A 21,525-nucleotide genomic window follows, 5' to 3' on the forward strand; every position below is an offset into this window, starting at 1 on the left:
TTAGTGATGGGTAATATATGGAGTTTTAAGCTATGGGTCAAGCAGAACAACATTTAATATATAAACCTCTCTGCTCACTGCCAGGTTTACAACCTTGCCTTCTAAAAACGCCCCTTAATATAGGAATTAGTTCAGATTTTGTGAAGTGCATCCTGTTTAAACTTCAGTGTGTGCGCATTATCTCTGGGGCACATAGTGCCTTGGTCCCAATTTTATTTCCACAGTTCCTTGTGGTACACATCAATTCCAGGAGTATTAACAAGAGGCCTCAACATAAACAGGACGTAATGATCCCACCACTCATCAAATAAACAAGACTTTTATTTAATCGAAGTGTTACTGAACCATGTCACAAAAATATTAGGCAAAACAAAGCCTTTAAATCACACTATTTGAATATACACTTTATCTACATATAGTGTTGCCAAACTGTTCACGCTATTCTTACACACCAACCATAAAAAATAACTATGGGCACAAGTTCATAAATACCACGATTCCGGCTGACTGAAGAATTTGGTTCTTTAGCCAGTGGATCTGGGTTCCATACTCTACCCCAAATTAATTCAGAGAGGCTCCTAAACATGGAGCCTAATCACTCTACCATTTACACAAAAAAGCAAATGATGACAAACCAATTGGTAACAATCTTGTATGCTTTGGAGGGTTTCTGGTTTTTAAAATTAGTGAGACTAATTTTGTTCCTGTTCTTCTTTAAAATCAAAGGTCACAGTCCCAATTTCCTCCAAGGCACGTTTTCAGAGTGCTGCAACATGACGCCCTGCCCATCAACGACAGTGGGATCTATCCCACTTCACTGCACATGATCTGCAGCACAGCTGACATCACCAAGTTGCATTCACTTCTGGTACAATGGAGTTTTTGGTGCTCTGCCAATGCCCATCACCAGACAGGCCTTGAATGGAGGCCGAGGACATGTGAGGACAGCTCATAGGACTTGCTGGTTGTTGGGGCGGGGGGTGGGGGTGCTGGTTGCTCACAGACAAAAGGGATGTGGGAATCAAGGCACTCCCGATCAGTGTTATGAATCACATTGGCTCAAACAGTCTGATGAAAGGAAAAAAAAAAAGAGTGCCAACGATCCAGATATTCACACGCACAAAACCTCGGTAATCATTAATTCCACTTCCACAGCAAGTGATAACCTAATATTGCTGTGAGAACATACAAGGCAGCCTGTAAACCGGGATAAATGAAAAAGCACCCATGCAATCCCAACTGATGCTTTAAAGATGGTGGGCCAAACGGCCTACTCCTGCTCCTATTTCTTATGTACTTCACTGCCTCATCCTCTCCTCCCCACCCGCCTCTGAAAGTATTGCCTGGGACCCGGTCACTGACTGGCCTACAGTAACTTACCAAAGTGGTTGTCCTTTGGATGTGCTTAAATGGCATGTGATACTTGGCTATTCAGCAAAGAGGGGAATATCATGGCTGAATCCAAACCTATGTTCAACCAACATTCAAACTCATCCCAGCAGGGGTTAATAGAAACCAATCAGCAGCGGGAACTCTGGCTAATATTTTTCCGTGTCTCTGTAGTACTGTATGATCTAGGCCAATTGTAGCATCTTCACCCAATGTCCTAATCATGAAGCATTCAAAAATATTTCCTCTTCCCAATTAAGCTGCACATCACCTTATTCCTGGTCCCTTCTGCTAGTGTAACGCACCTTCGCAGACCACAGCAGAAAACCTAAGTTTGTGTCATGGCAAAGCACACAAGAACTGCTGAAGAATGATTCCTCCTACACCACCCACCTCCCCCCACCCAATCCCTGTACAGCAATCCTTGGCCTCTGCTCAGCACCTCCTCATGACAGCACAGTATAAAGCCACATACCTCCACCCCGTGGCACCAGGCACAGGAGCTCCAAATCAGGGAAGCCGAAGCATTTCAAATGAGCTGGCCCTGCCACTCAACAGTTGTACTGCACCTTTATTCGTTGGTATAGCTTTAAAACATGAGGAAAATGCAGCGAGAAATAGCATATTACTTTTCAAAGTTGATGCCAGGACTGCTTTCCCCAGGCCCAATTTAATTTGCCAATAACAAAGTCAAAGTTGTGGCCAAGTCGGGGGGCAGTGAGCACAATCTCAACTGCGACCAGCTTCAGCTGGGTCCCAATTCAAGCTGCAAGTTATAGGGGCGAAACCGACAGTCATAATGCTCAAGGCTAGAAATTCACCTTATCCGATTCCTCATCACTTTCCACAAACATCTCCCACCAACCAAAGCCGAGACATACTGGAAAGTGTAGCTTTCAATCTCCACGATGAAATAAGCAACATGGGGTTTCACTGCAATGGATTGTCAGGATTGGGAGGGCAGAGAAGCAAAAAAAAAAGGAAACCAAGAAAGTAAATGGGAAGGGTTGAAGTTAAGAGCAAGCGGTTTTGTTTTTCAGCTCACAGAAACCAGAAAGTTACACCCTGGTGTGGTAGCGAGACACAATTTCCAACATAGGTCCTGCACTGGAAGTGATGGCACAGGAGCATGGGTATGAACATCAAACAACTTTCAAGCTCAGCACAGCAGCTTGTTCATACAGCACTGAAGATTACACCATGCACCAGCCTTTTCTAAAAAGAAAATTTTCTCCAGCTCTTGTGCAGGTCTTCCTGAGCATTATTGCTGAACACCAGAAAGCAAGCAGCACTGACCAACATCCCCCTTCCCTTCCCTGTGGCAGGATTGATTTTGTGCAATTTGGGGATGCCAAACTATTCCTGAGTCCCACTCAGTGTAGTGCACTGGAGAACCAATGCATTATGTAGTAGAGTGGTCAGACTGAACCTCACACTCTTGAAGATGAGGAAGGAAAACCAGTGGCACAGTTCTGTTGCGCCTTAAGAGTTCAGTGATGAAGTAGTGAGGAAGGAGGTTTAGGGGCCTGATTTCACGTCTGTGAATGGGGGAGAGCAAGAAATGAATGTTGATTCTCCCACTGGCCCAATGAGGAAAGGACCTGCGCTGTACTAAAGCCACAGAAACCAGTGGCACCCAGTCTGTGTTGAATTAGTGGATCAGAAATAGCCTCAGTTCCCTGGACTAAGGATGAAATTAAAAATTGCCTCCCCTCCCTAATTCCAATTCATTGACACTGCTGGAAAGTGCAGGTCTGAGCTTTGGTTGAGAACAGGATCAAGCTTGAGGTTGACCCGCTGACAGGGGGCAGGACACTGAAAATTTTAAAAATAATAATTTAACAAGGAGGATGAGGGGAGAAAAATATTTTTGGATGTTCATTTGAAAAATAACAAATTGATCAAAAAGGGAACGAGGTTTAACAAGTAAAAAAGCCAGTGCACACTACTTATTTCTGCTCCACCAATTTATGTAGACAGTCTTCTGTGTGGAGATTCTTTTCAGAGCTGTCAGCAACAGATGACCATCCAAACATCTTCAACAGGTAAAAGTAACTGGGAGAGGTTCCTCTTTAAATACAACATAAATTATTAATACTCATTGGTTTCAGCCAGGGGTGCAGATGCACCAAGTGACCAGGTATCACATTCCCAACTTTCTGGTGAGAAGCTGAGAGCTCCACTGACAAGCGTACAGCATGTTTCACAGGTGCCCACTGCTGGCCAGGCTACAGAAACACTGTAGTATTTTAAAGTGCAGTTGAAGAGTTTGGCAACGCTCTCCTGATGGTCCAGCTGGATAAGGCAGAAAACAGCTGAGGCCATACTGACCAGGAAAGCCACAGCTTCAATTCCAATGTCTGCTTAATTAACTCATGTCAGGCAAGAGGAGGGGAAAACAAGAAAAACAAATTGCCATGGGCTCCTGCTGCTGATGGCAATCCAGTGCCCCCTTGTTCGAATGGATTCTTGTGACTGGATATTAGCTAAGGACAGGATTAGGCTCTGCTGTGATGCCCGCCTCAAGAATAGCTTCCCTATACATGAAGAATAGCGACTCTGATGCAGGTTCCAGAGGACAACCAGCACCTGTCCATCAATATTTCAGATTCAGTTAGCTTCAAAGGAAGGGAAGGGGAGATGAACGGAACGGCCATAAAAAACAACCATGTTCCAGTGGCAAATTATCATTACAGCTAAGAAGTCTCACAAAGGGGTCTGATGGGACACCTTACATGGAAGAAAATTACACAAGAGAGTCACGTTTTGCAAGCTCTGGATGACAAGATCATTAACCGACTTGCCCCTGACCCAGCCAATATTCCTTTGGCATTTCCGTTATCTTAAAGCAGCACACTTGAAATTCTAGTCCATTAAAAGTAGAAACAAGGATTAAAATAGCCTAAATCAGACTGTAAAATGAAGATTGGGCATCTTACATCGGAGCTTCAATCTGCCCACTGAGCGGTGTCTGTCCATGAAGCTTTGTGAGGGCTCACCCGCCAAGTGCAAGTCTCACTATATTTTTTTTTTAATGAAATCAACTGTGGGGTTTCAACCCAAACTTGGCAAGCAGGGAGAGATGATCAGATGAGCAGATGCCATTGGGCAACCCATTGGCCAGCCAGATGTCATGCTCGGACAGCAGGGAAAGTCGGCCCAGCAGCTTGAGGGGTCCGTCCTTGTATCGCTTACGTCCTGTCAGGAAGGAAAAGAAAAGAAAGGAGCATGTCACAACGCTGGACAGGATGGGGTAAGAAGTCAGTACTCGCACGAAGCCAGGATGAAAAGCCAAGAACCACCGGTCTGATGCCATTGCCGTTAGGAATTACAAAACAGGACAACAGCCACTTCAAATGATCATTTTAGATAACATGCATTTATCAATTCAGCATAACTATTAATACCCACGGTGTCAGCCCGAGGTACAGCTGCAATCAGTGACCAGGTATCATGTTCTTAACTAGATAGGTCCAAACAAAAGAAAGACTTGCACTTGCATAGCTTCTTTCACAACCTCAGGATGTCCCTTAACAGCCAAAGTACTTTTGAAGTGTATCCAATGATGTAATGTAAGAAATGCTGCAGCCAGTTTACGCACAGCAGTTCCCACAAACAGTGTTGTGATAATGCATTTTTTTAAGTCACTGATTGAGGGATAAATTTTGGCCAACACGCTGGGAAAATTCTCCTGTTCTTCTTCTTCAAGATGGGATCTTTTACATCCACCTGAGGGGGCACACGGGGTCTCAGTTTAACATCTCATCCACAGGATGACACCACCGATAGCCCAGAGCTCCCTCAGCACTGCAATTCAGTGTCAGCCTGGATTTTGGGCCCAAGTATCTGAAGTGGGAATTGAACCCAACAACTTTCTGACTCAGAGATATTGAGCTCAGTGCCTTGCTTGAGGGACTAATGCAAATGCTGTTTAGAGTGCACCTCATGCGAACACTATTTTGAGTTCTGGCAAAGGACTAAGCATTCATCTATCTTTCTTTTCAGATAAGTGGCTGATTTGCTGTGCATTTCCAGTATTTCTTGCTTTATTTTAAATATCCAGCAATTTTATTGCTTCTGTTTTTTTAAAAAAAACCTGTGCAATAGCTATTATCACATAATACACAACTTGCTGTTAACTGTGGAGGATGCTTCTCCGTTTTCATTCCATATCCCTGCCGTCCATGCAACACAAGTTTAACTCAGTGACAGGAACCAGCTAAAGAATCCTCTGCAGCTTCTGAAGCTACGACTGCTTTATTCAATAGGAAAGGCAAGGCAGAATCTGTTAGATTATCACTGCTCTGGTGGAGTACAGGCATGTACGAGTGCTGAACAACATGAAACCCCCATCTTAAACAGAGCAGCATCCTCAAATCAAAACTGTCAGATACAAAGCAACACTCCTACCATCCTGCTACATTACAGGAGACAAACCTTTTCCACTCTTATCGGTGACTGGCTGTGCTGAATAGAAGATGTAATCCACGGTGAGGCCGTAGCCGGATGAACAGGTTGTGACCTCGGGCCGTCCTGTGTCAGGCAGATAATGACTGTAGACTGAGGTTAGGTTGAGGTTGTGCCGGAGGGTGGTTGGAGACCTGAGTGGAGTGAAAGAGACCAAGAAAAGCATCATGTCTGTCACGCTGTTAGTTTCAGGTTCCCAAGTATAGTTACTCCAGCAGTGGATGGGAAACACTTTTGGGGGTCGAGAGTTCAAATTCCACCATAAGTTGTAAAGGACATTAGTGAACCAATGTGTAATTTTACAATCCAGCAGCTTTTATAGCCGTTTATTCTGCTGCCAAGCTACAAGTTACATTTATTGAATTTGATTCCACAACTTGCTGGGGGTGGGATCTGAACTCAAAATCTCTGGTTGCTAGCTAAGTACCATAAACACTGCAGTATGATTCTTCATCGACAATTCGAATAAACTATTTCTAAAAATGGCATTTATCTCTCATTTCCCATAACTGTGCCGGAGATAATAGCTCACCTGTATCCAGCCTCCACCACTGCCACTGGGTGCTAGGGTTCATTTGTGGCTAGCTAGAACAATTCTCCTCAGCATCTGGACATTTATGGTCACAAACCTGTACCCCACCATTCTGACCCAGCACATTGTTGCCTCTGCACAACTTATTTTTATTTTTAAAAATTCTGAAAAGCCATGTAAAAGGCCAAGTCCAGGCACACTTGGCAACACAACTCCCCCCCTACTAGAAAACTCTCCCTCTAGAAAATGCAGCAATCCACAAGGCCCACTATCTGACCAGTAACCAACACAAGCCCTGGAAAACTGTTCTCCATCAAGGTTATTCACAAAAGGGAACATGCTAAGGCTTTGGAAAGGGTTCAGACATTTATTATAATGTTACCAGTGATGAGGACTTCAGTTATATGAAGATATGAGAGAAGCTAAGGACATTAAGGGAAAATTCAACAGAAATGTTCAAAAATTGTGGTGGATTTAGCTGGGAATGTCCAAGATTTCCTAAGAAACACACTCCAAGAAACATTGGTGTCAGGGGTTCCAATATTCCAGCACTGCAAACCATCCAAGCAGCTTTATTTCCAGCCTCTGTTTAAAACCTAATATTTTACAAATACTAATCTAGTTGCTGTTTGAGAGCACAATACATACCTATTACAGAAGAGCTCATCTTCTGGCTCGAACACACTGACGTAGCCTTCTGAACCATCCCCTGGGGGTTCTGAATGGAGGTAGGATGCAATTCAAGATCATTAGTGAAACCAAAAAGCAATAATACAGGTAGACTGAGAAATAGTAGCCTCACTAGTAACCACCTCCGCCCCGCCACCACCCCCCCAACTCACCTCACGATGGATGGGAAAGGATCATGGGTAGGGGGGTTTGGGGAGAAGGGGTATGGTTTAAAGTGTAAAAATTATGTTACCTGATCCCAACATGCTCACTCACATGAGCTGGGGATGTGAAACCCAGAAGTTAAATAATAATCAGGCATCTCCCTTTCAATCAAACATTCCTATTCCACCCCTAACAATGTGCACCTTCATTGCCACCATCCACAACCCTGTTCCATTCCCTTCTCCCGTGTTAATGTCAGGGTCAGAGTTTCACAATAAGGGGAGTGTGAGCAGTTTGGATTTGCACTTCAAGCTGGTTGTACCTGGTTTTGCATCAGTTACACCCTCAATGAAAACAAGATTCTCTGGACGTTCAAGAGCCGGTGTGGAATATCGCAGTTGGAGGAGAAACTCACGGCCATATCTCCGTTTTCCTAAACGAGGAAACAAAATAGGTATCAGGCACTGCAAACATTACTGGACAAGTGAAACTGGGCAGGAAGCTATAGAGTGTTGCAACACAGAGTGGCATGAAGCAGATCTTCACTGATTCCTAATTTTAGCAGTGACACATTAAACAGATGTTCAGCAGAGGCCAGTGACTACTCCATAAAAAAAAACAGGTCTGAAGATTTCCCCAAACTGCTCTTATACAGTTCCTAGCAGCCTGTTATAAAGTAAGGAGGTGATCATGGAGCAGACCCGCCTGATAGAGCTGACGCAATAAAAATAATGCAATGCAAACACCTTAATAAAACCACATAACAAAACAGGAATGGTGAAAGTAATTTGCACCTGTTACCGCTCCAACAATTTCACACAGCGATATAAATTCACAATTCTGTTCCTCCCAACCTTGTTCGATATCAACTAAACTGCAGCAATTAATTGGGAAGAGGTCAGGAAAATGTGCCTTTGCAAAGGGAAGGCTTTTACAAAAAGGCAAAAAATAGTAAAAATAAAATTTATTAGATATTCAATGCAGAAGTAAAGAACATTCTCAATTATAGAAGTACACATTGCACAGCAACAGAAAAATTCTTATTTTAAGAAGGGCTCTCAAGTAGGCCTGCCTGTTTCATACTTTTGTGCCCATTTTATGAGAGTGAGCTCAAGACAAAGCTCTTCCCCCAGTGTTATGTTGTGAAATTCAGTGTGGATGCCTAAACTGAATAATTGTACCATTTATTGGAGGTTTGTAGGCACCAGTATTGTAACCATCCTCTAAACCCAAATTTGAGCATCACAAAATGCGACTTGGATCAACTCTCCCAATTTTATGACCGCCCCCCAGCCACCTTCCCAAGTGACACAGCACCATGAGCGAGGCCTCTCAAACTCTGTCCTGTGCTCAAACAAATAGAAGAACACAAAGTGACATAGGAACAAGAGTTGGCCATTCAGCGCCTTGAGCCTTTCTGCCATTGAATAAGATCATGCCTGATCTATACCTCAACTCCACTTACCCTCCTTTGCCCTTAATCCTTGATGCCCTTGGTTCAAACATGTACAAAAGGGCTGAACCAGAGATGAGGTGAGAGTGACTGCCCTTGACATCAAGGCAGCATTCGACTAAGTGTGACATCAAGGAGCCCTAGCAAAACTGGAGTCAATGGGAATCAGGAGGAAAACTCTCCACTGGTTGGACTCATACCTAGCACAAAGGAAGATGGTTGTAGTTGTTGGAGGTCAATCATCTCAACTCCAGGACATCACTGCAGGAGTTTCTCAGGGTAGTGTCCTTGGCCCAACCATCTTCAGCTGCTTCATCAATAACCTTCCTTCCATCATAAGGTCAAAAGTGGGGATATTCGCTAATGATTATACAATGTTCAACACCATTCACGACTCCTCAGATACTGAAGCGGTCCATGTCCAAATGCAGCAAGACCTGGACAATATCCAGACTTAGGCTGACAAATGGCAAGTAACAGTGGCCCCATACAAGTGCCAGGCAACGACCATCTCCAACAAGAGAGAATCTAACCATCGCCCCTCGACATTCAATGGCATTACCATCACTGAGTTCCCCCAATATCAACATCCTGGGTGGTCACCATTGACCAGAAACTGAACTGGATTAGCCAGATAAATACTGTGGCTAAAAGAGGTCAGAGGCTAGGAACCCTGCAGCGAGTAACTCATCTCCTGACTCCCCAAAGCATGTCCACCACCTACAAAGCACGAGTGTGATGGAATAGTCTCCACTTGCCTGGATGAGTGCAGCTCCAACAACATTCAAGAAGCTTGGCACCATCCAGGACAAAGCAGCCCGCTTGACTGGCACCCCTTACCATCAATGCACAGTGGCAGTAGTGTGTACCATCTACAAGGTGCACTGCAGAAATTCACCAAAGTTCCTTCGACAGCATCTTCCAAACCCACGGCCGCTACCATCTCGAAGGGCAGACACATGGGAACGCCACCACCTGGAAGTTCCCCTCCAAGCCACTCACCATCCTGACTTGGAAATATATCGTCGTTCCTTCACTGTCACTGGATCAAAATCCTGGAACTCCCTTCCTAACAGCACTGTGGCTGTACCTATGCCACATGGACTGCAGCACTCTAAGAAGGCAGCTCATCACCACCTTCTCAAAGGTAATTAGGGATGGGCAATAAATGCTGGCCTAACCAGCGATGCCCACATCCCATAAATGAATTAAAAAAGCCCTTGCCCAACAAAAATCTTGGAAATTTTAATTGATCCACAGCTTTTTCAAGAACAGAGTGTTCCAGGTTATCACGACACTCTGCATGAAGAAGTGTTTTCATTTCAATCCCAAACGTTTTGACTCTCATGACACTCTCTTAACATGACACGCTTTTGTTCTGAATTCCCCATCAGAGGAAATAGTTTCTGTGTCTAACCATATCGAATCCCTTTAGCATTTTAAACACCTCAATTAGATCGCCACTCAACCTTCTAAACTCGAGGGAATACAAATCATGTTTACACAGCATGGCCTACTAATTTAACCCTTTAAACCCTGGTATCATTCTGACCAATTCTCACTCCACCCTCTCCAAGGCTAACATATCCTTCCTGTGGTGTGGTGTCCAGGACTCAACTCCAGATAATGACATTACAGACAGGATGGTCGTGAGTATCAGAAAACACAAAACGAAGCAACAGCGGATGAAGGAGTTAAGGGTGCATATGAGAGCCAGAGCACGAACCAGAGATCGGATACAAATTCAAAGCACATGAAGAAGGTAAGCAAACAGCACTGTGGAAAAAAGAAATGTGCAGCTAACCCGTTCTCTTCTTTTCACACATATCCACATACTGACAGTTGTCTGTTATCCTGAGTCTGCTTGGCCACAAAGGGCCAAAGAGTTTCCTTGAACACATTTGGTGAGAACAGTCCTCCTGACTTGACACCTGACAGAATATTAAATAGAACAGTGCAAAATGGGTTACTGGCATTTCCTTGGAGACAGATTGCAGCTTATTTAAAATAAAATCTAATTTGGGAAGTGGGTCAAAAGTGATGTAGCTGTCAATTATTTACCTTCCATGTTGGCATTCCATAATAGTAAAGCTCTCCATTTCGGATGAGTTTGTACAGAGGGGACTCCGGAACAGAGTTCAGATCTCCGCAGAGAATGATTGGACAGCGTGTACCATCAGCACATGCTATGTGTACTACCTGCTCAATTTCAGCAAATAACACAGCCAGTTGGGTGAGTTTAATATCCCCCCGCCTGGGATTGAATATGAGGTGAGTGTTTGCCACGCAGATGTCAGGAAACTGTGAGCTTTCTTGGGCACAGTCTGGGGTCAGGGGTCGCAACAGGACCAGCAGTGCCACGTTGTCCCTGTTCAATGTTTCCACAATAGGTCGAAAATATTCTACGGGGTGCTCGGAGACCAGGGAGAACCTCTCTCTTTTGTAGCACACAGCGCACCCATCCGTTTTGATACCGGTGCGTCGTTTATATACGCATTCGTAGCCTGCAGAGAAAGCAACTAGATTAGCACTTGGGTAACCCATTCACTGTATGCTTCCATTTACAGGTAGCCACAAAAAACAGCTGTCCACAGCATATATGGAATTAACTCTTTCCATGAATCAGAGCACAGCAACTTTTAAGTTTGCATTTACTTTTCAACAAATTAATTTTATAGTTGGTACCATATAAAAAAAAGACATTTTTGAGAAGGGAATTCTAAAATAATTTTCCTGAAAATAAATGTCTCATGAAAGCTGGCTGCACAACCAGCAATCATGAAGTGAGCTCTTATTTCCAGTTTATAATTACCCAGACCTTCCCCTCACCCTTAATGGCTCAGCTGTTATTTCCAACACTGAGTTAATGGGGGACTCAGTCCAGAAGGTCACAAGTTACGAAAATAAAATACTTATATTGCACAATATCCTACTGACATGTCTCAAAGTGCTTCTGTTGCAACGAAGGGAAGTCAAAGTTCACCCTGAATCTAGAAACAGGAGGTGGTCGTTCAGCCCTTTTGAATCTGTTCGATTAGAATGGCTGATCTACATCTTAATTGTATCTACCCACCTTAGCTCCCTAACCCTTAATAGCTTTTAATTAGGCAACGGTATCAGTCTCAGTTTTCAGAACGTCAAAGTTGGTTGAGGAAGGAATGCTGACATGGACACCAAATGAAAACTCTCCTTCAAATAGTGCCATGGGATTTTTAACATCAAGCAGTTTGAAGTTCTACAATTGACCTGGGTGCCATGGGCATGGGTGTTGTTTCCACTCTTGCTCCCAATCCAGTGATCCCAGCTGGAAAATGCATGTGTGGTTGGTGGGCAGAGTGTTCCCCCTCCTATAAAGCCAACAGCCTTTCAACACTCACTACAACAATATAAAAGTGAAACACTGCAGGTGCAGGAAATCTCTCCACAGATGCTGCCAGATTTGCTGAGTATTTCCAGCAGTTTTCATTTTTATCGCTCAACACTCATTGCTCAGACTCACACATGGAAAACAAATGGTGACTTGGGCAACTTGCCAGCAGTCTAGGAACCATATCCCAGTATAAAGAGGAGAAAAACACCAAAGGGAAAAATAAATGAGACGATGCTAATATGTTATCTTTTCTGCATCACTCACCTTGTAGTTGGAGAGCTGGTCGAAACTGCTGATGGTAGTGGTTCTCCTGAACTTCCTGTAGGCACAGGATCTGAAAGGGGATCCACAAGATGTCAGGCTGTCACGTACTCTTAGTGCCTTGCTTGCAGTTTAAAAATATGTATTTAAATTTAGTTGGATGAAGCCACTGTACTGAAACGAGAAGACATCCAGATAGTTCCGACAGCCGTGTCAAAGCCAGAGATATACAGTCAGGAACGTAACCCAGTGTTAGTGTCAAGTATTTCAGGTCAGGAGTACAAGTCGACCGCAGACTCAACTTCAGAAAAGGCTATAACAGAGAAGGCCCTCCATTTCCCATACCAATCAGCCTTGTGGCCTATCTGAATTAGGTAGTCAATTCAGTGTCATTTGTGGGGCATTTCTGACCTATGAATGAATGTAATCGAGGACTGGGAAGAAATTGACCAGTCACTTCATTTTCAGTCCACAAAGGCACTTTCATCTTTTCACATAGGACAGACATAAAACTATGTTATGCAACATTCCCGTTATATAACCGATGGTCAGATGAGTGGGTCAAATGCATTGTTCTGTGGGGCAGTAGAAAGCTGTCGCATGTACACCCATTTCTCTCATCAAATGTCCCCAACCTCAGCTGTGCAGTTTTGGGAGGAACTTAGGAGGGGCTGGCATTACTAAGTTGGCAGGGAGTGGGTAGCATCATCACTCAGGGGGAACTGTGGCAGCAGGCCTTACGCTGATCCACCAGACGAGGAAAAAGGAGCCACCCAGCTGCTCCACTCAATCAACTGTGCAAATCTTACAGATTGTGCCTGGGTTCCCCACAGTGAGATTCAGTATTATTTTCCCCCTCTTTCCTGTCCCCAAGGCATCTGTTCCTTACTGTAATTTAGTTAGAGCACGGCAAATCGTATAAAGCATCCAACAGTGGTTTGCATGGATTTTGAGATGCAGGTCTATGGTGACCCACTGTCTAAGTGCTTATCCATCATGTGTGAGACTAGGCAGCAAGCAACAGTGGATAGGCTATTTGACTATGAAGAACTTCATTTATCTACAGGATGTGGGCGTTGCTGGCAAGGCCAGCATTTATTGGTCATCCCCAATTGCCTTTGAAAAGGTAATGAGCCACCTTCTTGTACACAACTGAGTGGCTTGAGAGATCATCTCAGAGGGCAGTTAAGGGTCAACCAGACTACTGTGGGTCTGGAGTCATGCATAGGCTGGAGGGGCTCAGGGCAACAGATTTCCTTCCCCAAAGGATACTAGTGGGGCTTTACAACAATTCAGTGGTTTCATGGTCACCATTACTGATATAGCAATTTTTTTTAAATTCCAGATTTAGCTGAATTTAAATTTCCCAGCTGCCAAGATGAGATTTGAAATTGTGTCTCCAGATCATTTGTCCAGGCTGCTGCATTACTAGCCCAGTAACATAGCCACTATGTCACTAAACATCACAGCAAAAACTTTCCTTATCCACAACTAAAGTCTACCCCCTGCAGGAATCATTGAATACCAAGCAGAAGCAGGGTCCCCTCACTGACCATCCAAGCTGGTAACTGAATATTGGTTCATTTGCACTGTACTCACATCAGGGTCCCAGGTCTCAAACTCCTGCAGAATATTCTGGAATCGGAATTCCCACTTCAGGAACTCTGGTTGGCAGTGAGAGTACAGATCAGCATTTGTCTCCAAAAGGTCTTGCGACAGTATATTGTATGACATGATTGTGAACTCAAATGGCTTGCTGTCATCAGCACCATCCACCTGTGGTCTCGGTAAGTCCTCCCATACTCTGGCCAGCAGACCTAGGAAAAATACAAGTGAACCAGTGACCCAAAGAGAATCAGCATACATCAGTAAAGGAATAAGGGATGCTTCAAGGGTGAGCTGGTGTTTGTGGGCAGTTGACTGGTTGCAATTGATTGCATTGAGGATTAAAGATGGAGTGTTGCATCAGGCAACCACACACAATACATACCTGTGACTGGGATGTAGACTCTCAGCCACAATTCCCCTCATTTGATTCACAAAGGTTGTGAATCAGCGGCTCCCTTGCCCCATGTCACTCTTGAGGAATTCATGCCAGCCGGATATATACTAACATGGCAAAGACCTGGAAACGCTAGGTCATCTGCTATTCCTCTTGGCCGAAAATGAAACATGGAAAGGGAAGGGGAGCTAAGAAAGGGCAAAGGTAAAAAAGCATCTTACAAGCTGAGGTTTATTCTTCAAAACTCCATCAATTCTTTCCTAAACACAATATCTTTGTACATTAAATGGTTTGAGAATCCAATAACAATAGATGGCTGTATTATGATGTATTAAGCATTCAGCTGCCAGATAATTCCACTCATTTTAATATTCTTTGTGCACAGCAACTGTAGCCCAAACAATCTCAAATGAAGTAGATAGCCTTAAAAATGTGTGTAGCAGCCAAATCCTCTCATTAAAATTGCTGAAAATTTAACAATTTCAATATTATTTTCCCTCATCAGATAACTACGCATAGGGAATGAAAACACTGATATTAACACGCAACCTTAACACATCACTTCAGGTTTCTGCCACAACCAGTGACAGACCTGAACCGCAGCATGTCACTTAGTGTTACATGGTTTGACATGTACTATTTGGCTTAATTTAAGTTTCAAGGTCAAAAGTCCATAACTTTATTGCTGCAACTGTGATTACTAAGTACAATGTACAATGTCAATTTCAAATCAACGTGTACATTTTACTGAAAAACAGGACTTCATCTTCAGACAGTCTGATCTGTCACTTTTGGGACAATGATATATTTTTGGCTCTCATCAGATTATTATTTCGATTCTTTTCACTTAACAATACACAGCAGGTTAATTATGGTTTCTGAGAGCTATCTCTGCAAGTTACGGAAACACACATGTTGTTCTAGTGTTGGCTCGAGTCTTGGTTTCTGATAAACAAAGATTAGGATGCTAATATTAATTCAATGTAGAAGTAATCGATATCAATCTATTGCCAAGTAGATTATTGCAACTTAAGTGCCAGGATGATGCCTATCTTTCTAATGGATTGTTTGAACAGGCATGTGAGGGAACCGAGTGCTTAAAGATCTTTTATTCAGATACAACTACATAGGAACTTGAAACAAGTTGGTCTCAGCTACCTGGCATCAGATCAAAGAACCAGCCAGCCAGGGTTATTGATGCTTTAACAGCTGTGTCAGGCACGAAGACACGAGGCAAGCCTGAGTAGGAGCACTATATCTTGTAGATTATTTTGTTGGACAACTCTGTGGTCAGGATTCCAATTACAGGTTTCTACTGCGCTATCTCACACTTATACCAGAATCTCCAGTCAGTAAAGAGTCTGAGGTAGTTTTGAGCTCATTGCCTCGTAACAACGGAGCTACAATTTTCAAGAATCTAGTTACTTTGGGAGGTAGCTCAGGGAAATGGTGCATTGTGTTTTTTGTTTTTATGTGTATTGTAAAGTATGCAAAGTTTAATTACACTCTGTTTAAATATCAATCATTTACTTATGTTCCACTAAAATAAACTGGTGATTTATAGCCCGAGTCTTGATCCAACTGAATATGCGTTTTCAATCTGCCTCCCAAGGGTGAAGAGAATGTAATGAGAGCACATGTTACAGTCCAGTAAGCTCTGTGCAATCCCTAGGTCTTGCTAGATATAGGCAGGCAAAGGCACACACCAAATCACAAGCGACACAAATCTGCTTACAGGAGTGGCAGATGATGCTGGACCCAAACAGAGTACCTAGTGTAAAAGACAAAAGTGTAACACTGGTGGCATGATGGGATCTGAGCCATCGAACTGACTACAGTGCCAAAAACCATCAAACATCAGCACTCTGTCATCACAATCTCATTGATATGATTACTTTCATTGGTGATTAAATAAAAGTTGCATTTGGTGAGAGTTGTTATTTAAGTATTCACCTTCCTCACCTTGATATGGGTCTGTGCCCATTACAAGATTGTCTTCGTTTTGGAACTGCCACAGGGTATTTGCCGCTGCGTCATTCATACCCATCAGAGGGGGAAACTGCCAACCCGTGCTGCCGATTGACTCATTCATGCTGTGTGTTGGCATTGATTGCCAACCCAATATACCACCATCCTGGCAATCATGCTGCCCAGGTTGAAACTGCCAGCCTGTCGGGAGCTCAATCCGGCTCATATTCTGTGCAGGTGCTGACGTCCAACCTACAGTGCCCTCCTTCACGCCCTGGGTGGGCAAGGTTGGCCAGTCCGATGTGGAAGCCAACTGCCATCCCACAATATTCTGGTCCTGATGGACGCCCTGAAGAGTGGTAGCCTGCCATGGTTCTGACTGTTGGGTCAATGTTGGCACATTCCTTGATTGCTGCCATGCCATGGTGGCCTCTTCCGCCTCCCAGGTCTCAGACGGTTGATCCTGGGATTTTTTCTCAATGTCAACACTCACTTTGTTCTCCCCTACTGACTCCCCTCTTGAAAGTTCACTCGGCCCTCCTCGTAGCCAATCCTGGAGCAAAGCAGTCTGGTCTTTGCTAAGTGGCAGCCATGGAGCAGAATCTCCATCAGACAGCCCATCACTTTCCTGTAACGATGTTGTTGAACATTCCCCTGCAGAGTCATCCTCAACGTAAGAACCTGATTAGGACAAAAAGACAATAGAAATAATTTGCTTCATTTAGATGAATGCTAAAAAAAAACCATGCAGAATTCCAACTGCCAGGGAAAATTCTGCAACTATTTCAAAAAAACACTCGCCCACCACAACAATCATTGAGCTCTTACAGCTAATTACACACAAAAGAATGAATCTCCCTTCATCATTATTTATTTCTGTTAATTGAGTATTTTCTTGCATTTTCAATATTCATTGCATTGCCTCCTTACTCCAACTAATTTAACCCTCAGGTCACGAGTGTCATGGAACTCCTCAGCTCCCTCAGTTCTTCCTTTCCTATGACAATCTGCATACTTTCAACACTCGGTCTTGCTGTCAACTAACTAGTTTGCATGGAATTTCTGACATCCATCTGAACAAGCAAATGGGGCCTCAGTTTAACATCTCACCTGAAAGACAGCACTTTCAACAATGCTGCATTCCCTCACTCCTAACTAGAGTATCAGCTTAGATTTGTGCTCATAATCTCCAGGCAATGTTCTCCGTTCAGAATGCACCACCACCCCCCTACCCCTGGCAAACCTCATCCATATTCCACAGAAGCCAGTGATACTGTTAGCTAGTGTCCCAGTGACTCCGCTTTGCTCACTTTGGGTCTTGAAGCCACAGGTTCTGATTCAGAGACCAGAATGTTAAAGGTGTTGACAAGTTGACACCTACTGAAAATATTATTCTCAATCTCCAAGTGAAACCACTCCTTTGCCACCGATGTCATCTCTTTCCTGTCCAGTCAGACTCAATTAGACCACCTAAAACCTTGACAACCTATTTGATCCACAGTTGGATTTCAATCCTCACATCCCAACCATCAGCTAGACTGCTGCTTTCCACCTTTATAACATCATCCCTAATCCCAGCCACCCACTGCCTTTGCCTCACTCCTACAGCCACTAAACCCCTTATCCACACTTGGGGAAATGTCTGGTCTTGAGTTCGCCAACAATCCCCACGGCAGCTTCCAATTCTTCTCTTTCCATTAACTTCAACATGTTCAAATCTCACCTGCCCACATCCTGCCCAAGTCCCACTGATCCAGCACCTGCATCCTTGCTGATCTATGGTGAATTGAAAGAATTCAGTTTCATCTTTGAATCCCTACAAGATTTTGTCTATGTCCTGTGCCTTTTAAACCACTTCTGTACAAACACTGCCCCTTCACTCCAACTTTGCTGGCAGGGGTTTAATCAGCCTTGGCTCCTGTATCTGGAACTTGCAATCCTAAACATCACTGCCTTTAAAATATGTCTTAAAATCCATCCTTTTAGCAAAGACATCTTTAAACTCTTTGGCCCACAGTTTGGCACGCATTTGTTCTTTTCCCCTTCTGTAAACATAACTTCTCCATGGTAAATGTGAAGAAAAATGTGGTTGATGTTGGCAAGAACGCGTCTCTAGCCCGTTCCTAGCTGCCCTGAGAAGATGGTGAATCGATTCCTTGAAATGTTGCAGTTCCTGTGGTCATCGTCTTCCCATGACTGCGTTATGTAATTTAGCAGGTTAGCAACCAACACTTCAAAACTGGCATAGGAGTGTTCTTTTTAAATCATTAATGGGATGTGAACATCCCTAACAAGGTCACTATTTATTGCCTATCCCCAATCCTTGAAAAGGCTGTGGCAAGCTATCTTGTTAAAATAATCTGAATGGCTTTCTAGGTTATTTCAGAGGACAGTTAAGAGTCAACCATGTTGGCGTGGGTTTGGAGTCACACATAGGTCAGGCATGGTAAAGACATGAGTGAACCAGATGGGTTTTTATGACAATCCATTAGTTATAGTATCAGTAATGATGATCGTATCTGTTAATTCTAGATTTGTAAACAATTTTCTTAACTGAACTTAAATTCTCTAATTAGCATGGTGGAATTTAGAATGCCAGATCATTTGCCCAGGCCTTTAGGTGACCGGTCCAGTAATATAACCACTATGCTGCCGTTCCCCATGTGAAAATGAAAGAAAAAGTCTTACATTTCTAGAGCACCTTCCGTGACTTCAGGATATCAAATCCCCAATGAAGTACACTCACTATTGCAATGTTAGAAACACAACAGCTGGTTGACACAAAGACCCCACAAACAGAAATAAAATAGGTGCCCACGGCTTTTGGCATTGGTCAGGGGACCAACGATGGCAGGGCACGAGGGAGAAATCCCCTGGCCCTTCTTCAAATAGTCATATTTTATACCCAGCCAAGACAGCAAATGGGACTTAGGTTTATCCAAGACTCAACTTCTGACAGTTCAATGCTCCCTCAGTGCCACACAGAAGTGGTGACCTTATGCCCTCCGCAGCTGGACTCCAACACACAATCTTCTGACTGAAGGGCACTTCAACTGGACACCTGGGCAGTGGCCCTCCTGCTGATTCTTCGTCTACCCCTCAGCATGCCACCCAACTCCTCCTCACCAAACTGATCGATGTGATGGGCAAGTACCTGGGGGGAGGGGGGGGGGGGGGGGTGGGGGGGAGAGGAGAAAGTGTTGGCTCAGGTTGCACACCTCAAGGCAAAGAATGCCACTGGGTACATGGCACAGTCACCCCTGGGTCTGGCTCAACCTGGGGTGCCAAGAAGGGAGATGAGAAATGTCATTATCCACTTACAGAGTGAAGCCATTAGAGAATTGGAGGCAGAGGAAGAGGAGGATTCCTCCAGATATCAAAGACACAAAACAAATTCTAACTGAGGACAGACTCTGTGGGGATTTGTTCAATGGGTAAACAGGAGGAGGCCAAGGGAGCACCCCTCAGGCCTCTCTACACCCACAGTCCCAGGCGTTGCCCGGGGCAACCGCCTGCCCCAGTTGCCAGGTAACGGGACCCCCCCGCCCCCGGGGGGCCTAGTCAATCTTCCCTCGACCCTTTCTCCCCCCCCCACCTCTCACACTCCGGAGTCAATGTCCCGCTCCACCTCGCTCCTCTCCCCCCGCGACCCCGGGAGCCATTCCTCTCCGGCAGCCCCGGCGGCCCTTACCTGTGATTCGGTTGAAGAGCTGAGCTAGCGGCGCCAGAATATAAACAAGCAGAGAGCCCACCATCCTGCCCAGCGGCCAGCGCGCAGGCGCCGCCGCCAACAACCAACTTTATTGACAGCAGCCGGCGAACAACCGACAGCACAGAGAGCAGCACATACACACTGATCTGGATTACAGCCAGACCATTCACACTGCAGCACACACACGCTGATCTGGATTACAGCCAGACCATTCACACTGCAGCACACACAGTGATCTGGATTACAGCCAGACCATTCACACTGCAGCACACACACGCTGATCTGGATTACAGCCAGACCATTCACACTGCAGCACACACACACTGATCTGGATTACAGCCAGACCATTCACACTGCAGCACACACACGCTGATCTGGATTACAGCCAGACCATTCACACTGCAGCACACACACACTGATCTGGATTACAGCCAGACCATTCACACTGCAGCACACACACTGATCTGGATTACAGCCAGACCATTCACACTGCAGCACACACACACTGATCTGGATTACAGCCAGATCATTCACACTGCAGCACACACACTGATCTGGATTACAGCCAGACCATTCACACTGCAACACACACACACTGATCTGGATTACAGCCAGACCATTCACACTGCAGCACACACACAGTGATCTGGATTACAGCCAGACCATTCACACTGCAGCACACACACTGATCTGGATTACAGCCAGACCATTCACACTGCAGCACACACACAGTGATCTGGATTACAGCCAGACCATTCACACTGCAGCACACACACTGATCTGGATTACAGCCAGACCATTCACACTGCAGCACACACACACTGATCTGGATTACAGCCAGATCATTCACACTGCAGCACACACACTGATCTGGATTACAGCCAGACCATTCACACTGCAACACACACACACTGATCTGGATTACAGCCAGACCATTCACACTGCAGCACATACACTGATCTGGATTACAGCCAGACCATTCACACTGCAGCACACACACACTGATCTGGATTACAGCCAGACCATTCACACTGCAGCACACACACACTGATCTGGATTACAGCCAGATCATTCACACTGCAGCACACACACTGATCTGGATTACAGCCAGACCATTCACACTGCAGCACATACACTGATCTGGATTACAGCCAGACCATTCACACTGCAACACACACACTGATCTGGATTGCAGCCAGACCATTCACACTGCAGCACACACACTGATCTGGATTACAGCCAGAACATTCACACTGCAACACACACACTGATCTGGATTACAGCCAGACCATTCACACTGCAGCACACACACTGATCTGGATTCCAGCCAGACCATTCACACTGCAGCACACACACACCGATCTGGATTACAGCCAGACCATTCACACTGCAACACACACACACTGATCTGGATTACAGCCAGACCATTCACACTGCAGCACACACACACTGATCTGGATTACAGCCATACCATTCACACTGCAGCACACACACACTGATCTGGATTACAGCCAGACCATTCACACTGCAGCACACA

The 21,525-nt window shown here is 44.7% G+C and overlaps 1 protein-coding gene across 2 annotated transcripts; it reads right to left on the minus strand.

The window, feature by feature from the left end:
• Nucleotides 1-303: 303 nt before the first annotated feature.
• Nucleotides 304-20,054, minus strand: angel1 (angel homolog 1 (Drosophila)). Of its 2 annotated transcripts, none has more exons than XM_078562002.1 (10): nucleotides 19,968-20,054; nucleotides 16,271-16,957; nucleotides 13,906-14,123; nucleotides 12,310-12,379; nucleotides 10,737-11,179; nucleotides 10,480-10,606; nucleotides 7,545-7,655; nucleotides 7,037-7,106; nucleotides 5,827-5,990; nucleotides 304-4,587 (listed from the first exon to the last, which is right to left on the minus strand). In XM_078562002.1, exons 1-10 carry the CDS (start codon nucleotides 20,029-20,031, stop codon nucleotides 4,430-4,432), a joined length of 2,112 nt encoding a protein of 703 aa, XP_078418128.1. In that variant the 5' UTR covers nucleotides 20,032-20,054; the 3' UTR covers nucleotides 304-4,429. The 2 variants fall into 2 exon arrangements, with proteins under 2 accessions (XP_078418128.1, XP_078418127.1); XM_078562001.1 differs by having other exon boundaries at nucleotides 16,262-16,957.
• Between the last annotated feature and the right edge of the window lie 1,471 nt (nucleotides 20,055-21,525).

The sequence above is a fragment of the Cetorhinus maximus genome, chromosome 18 (assembly GCF_964194155.1).
Source record: "Cetorhinus maximus chromosome 18, sCetMax3.hap1.1, whole genome shotgun sequence".
Classification (NCBI taxonomy): Eukaryota; Metazoa; Chordata; class Chondrichthyes; order Lamniformes; family Cetorhinidae; genus Cetorhinus; species Cetorhinus maximus.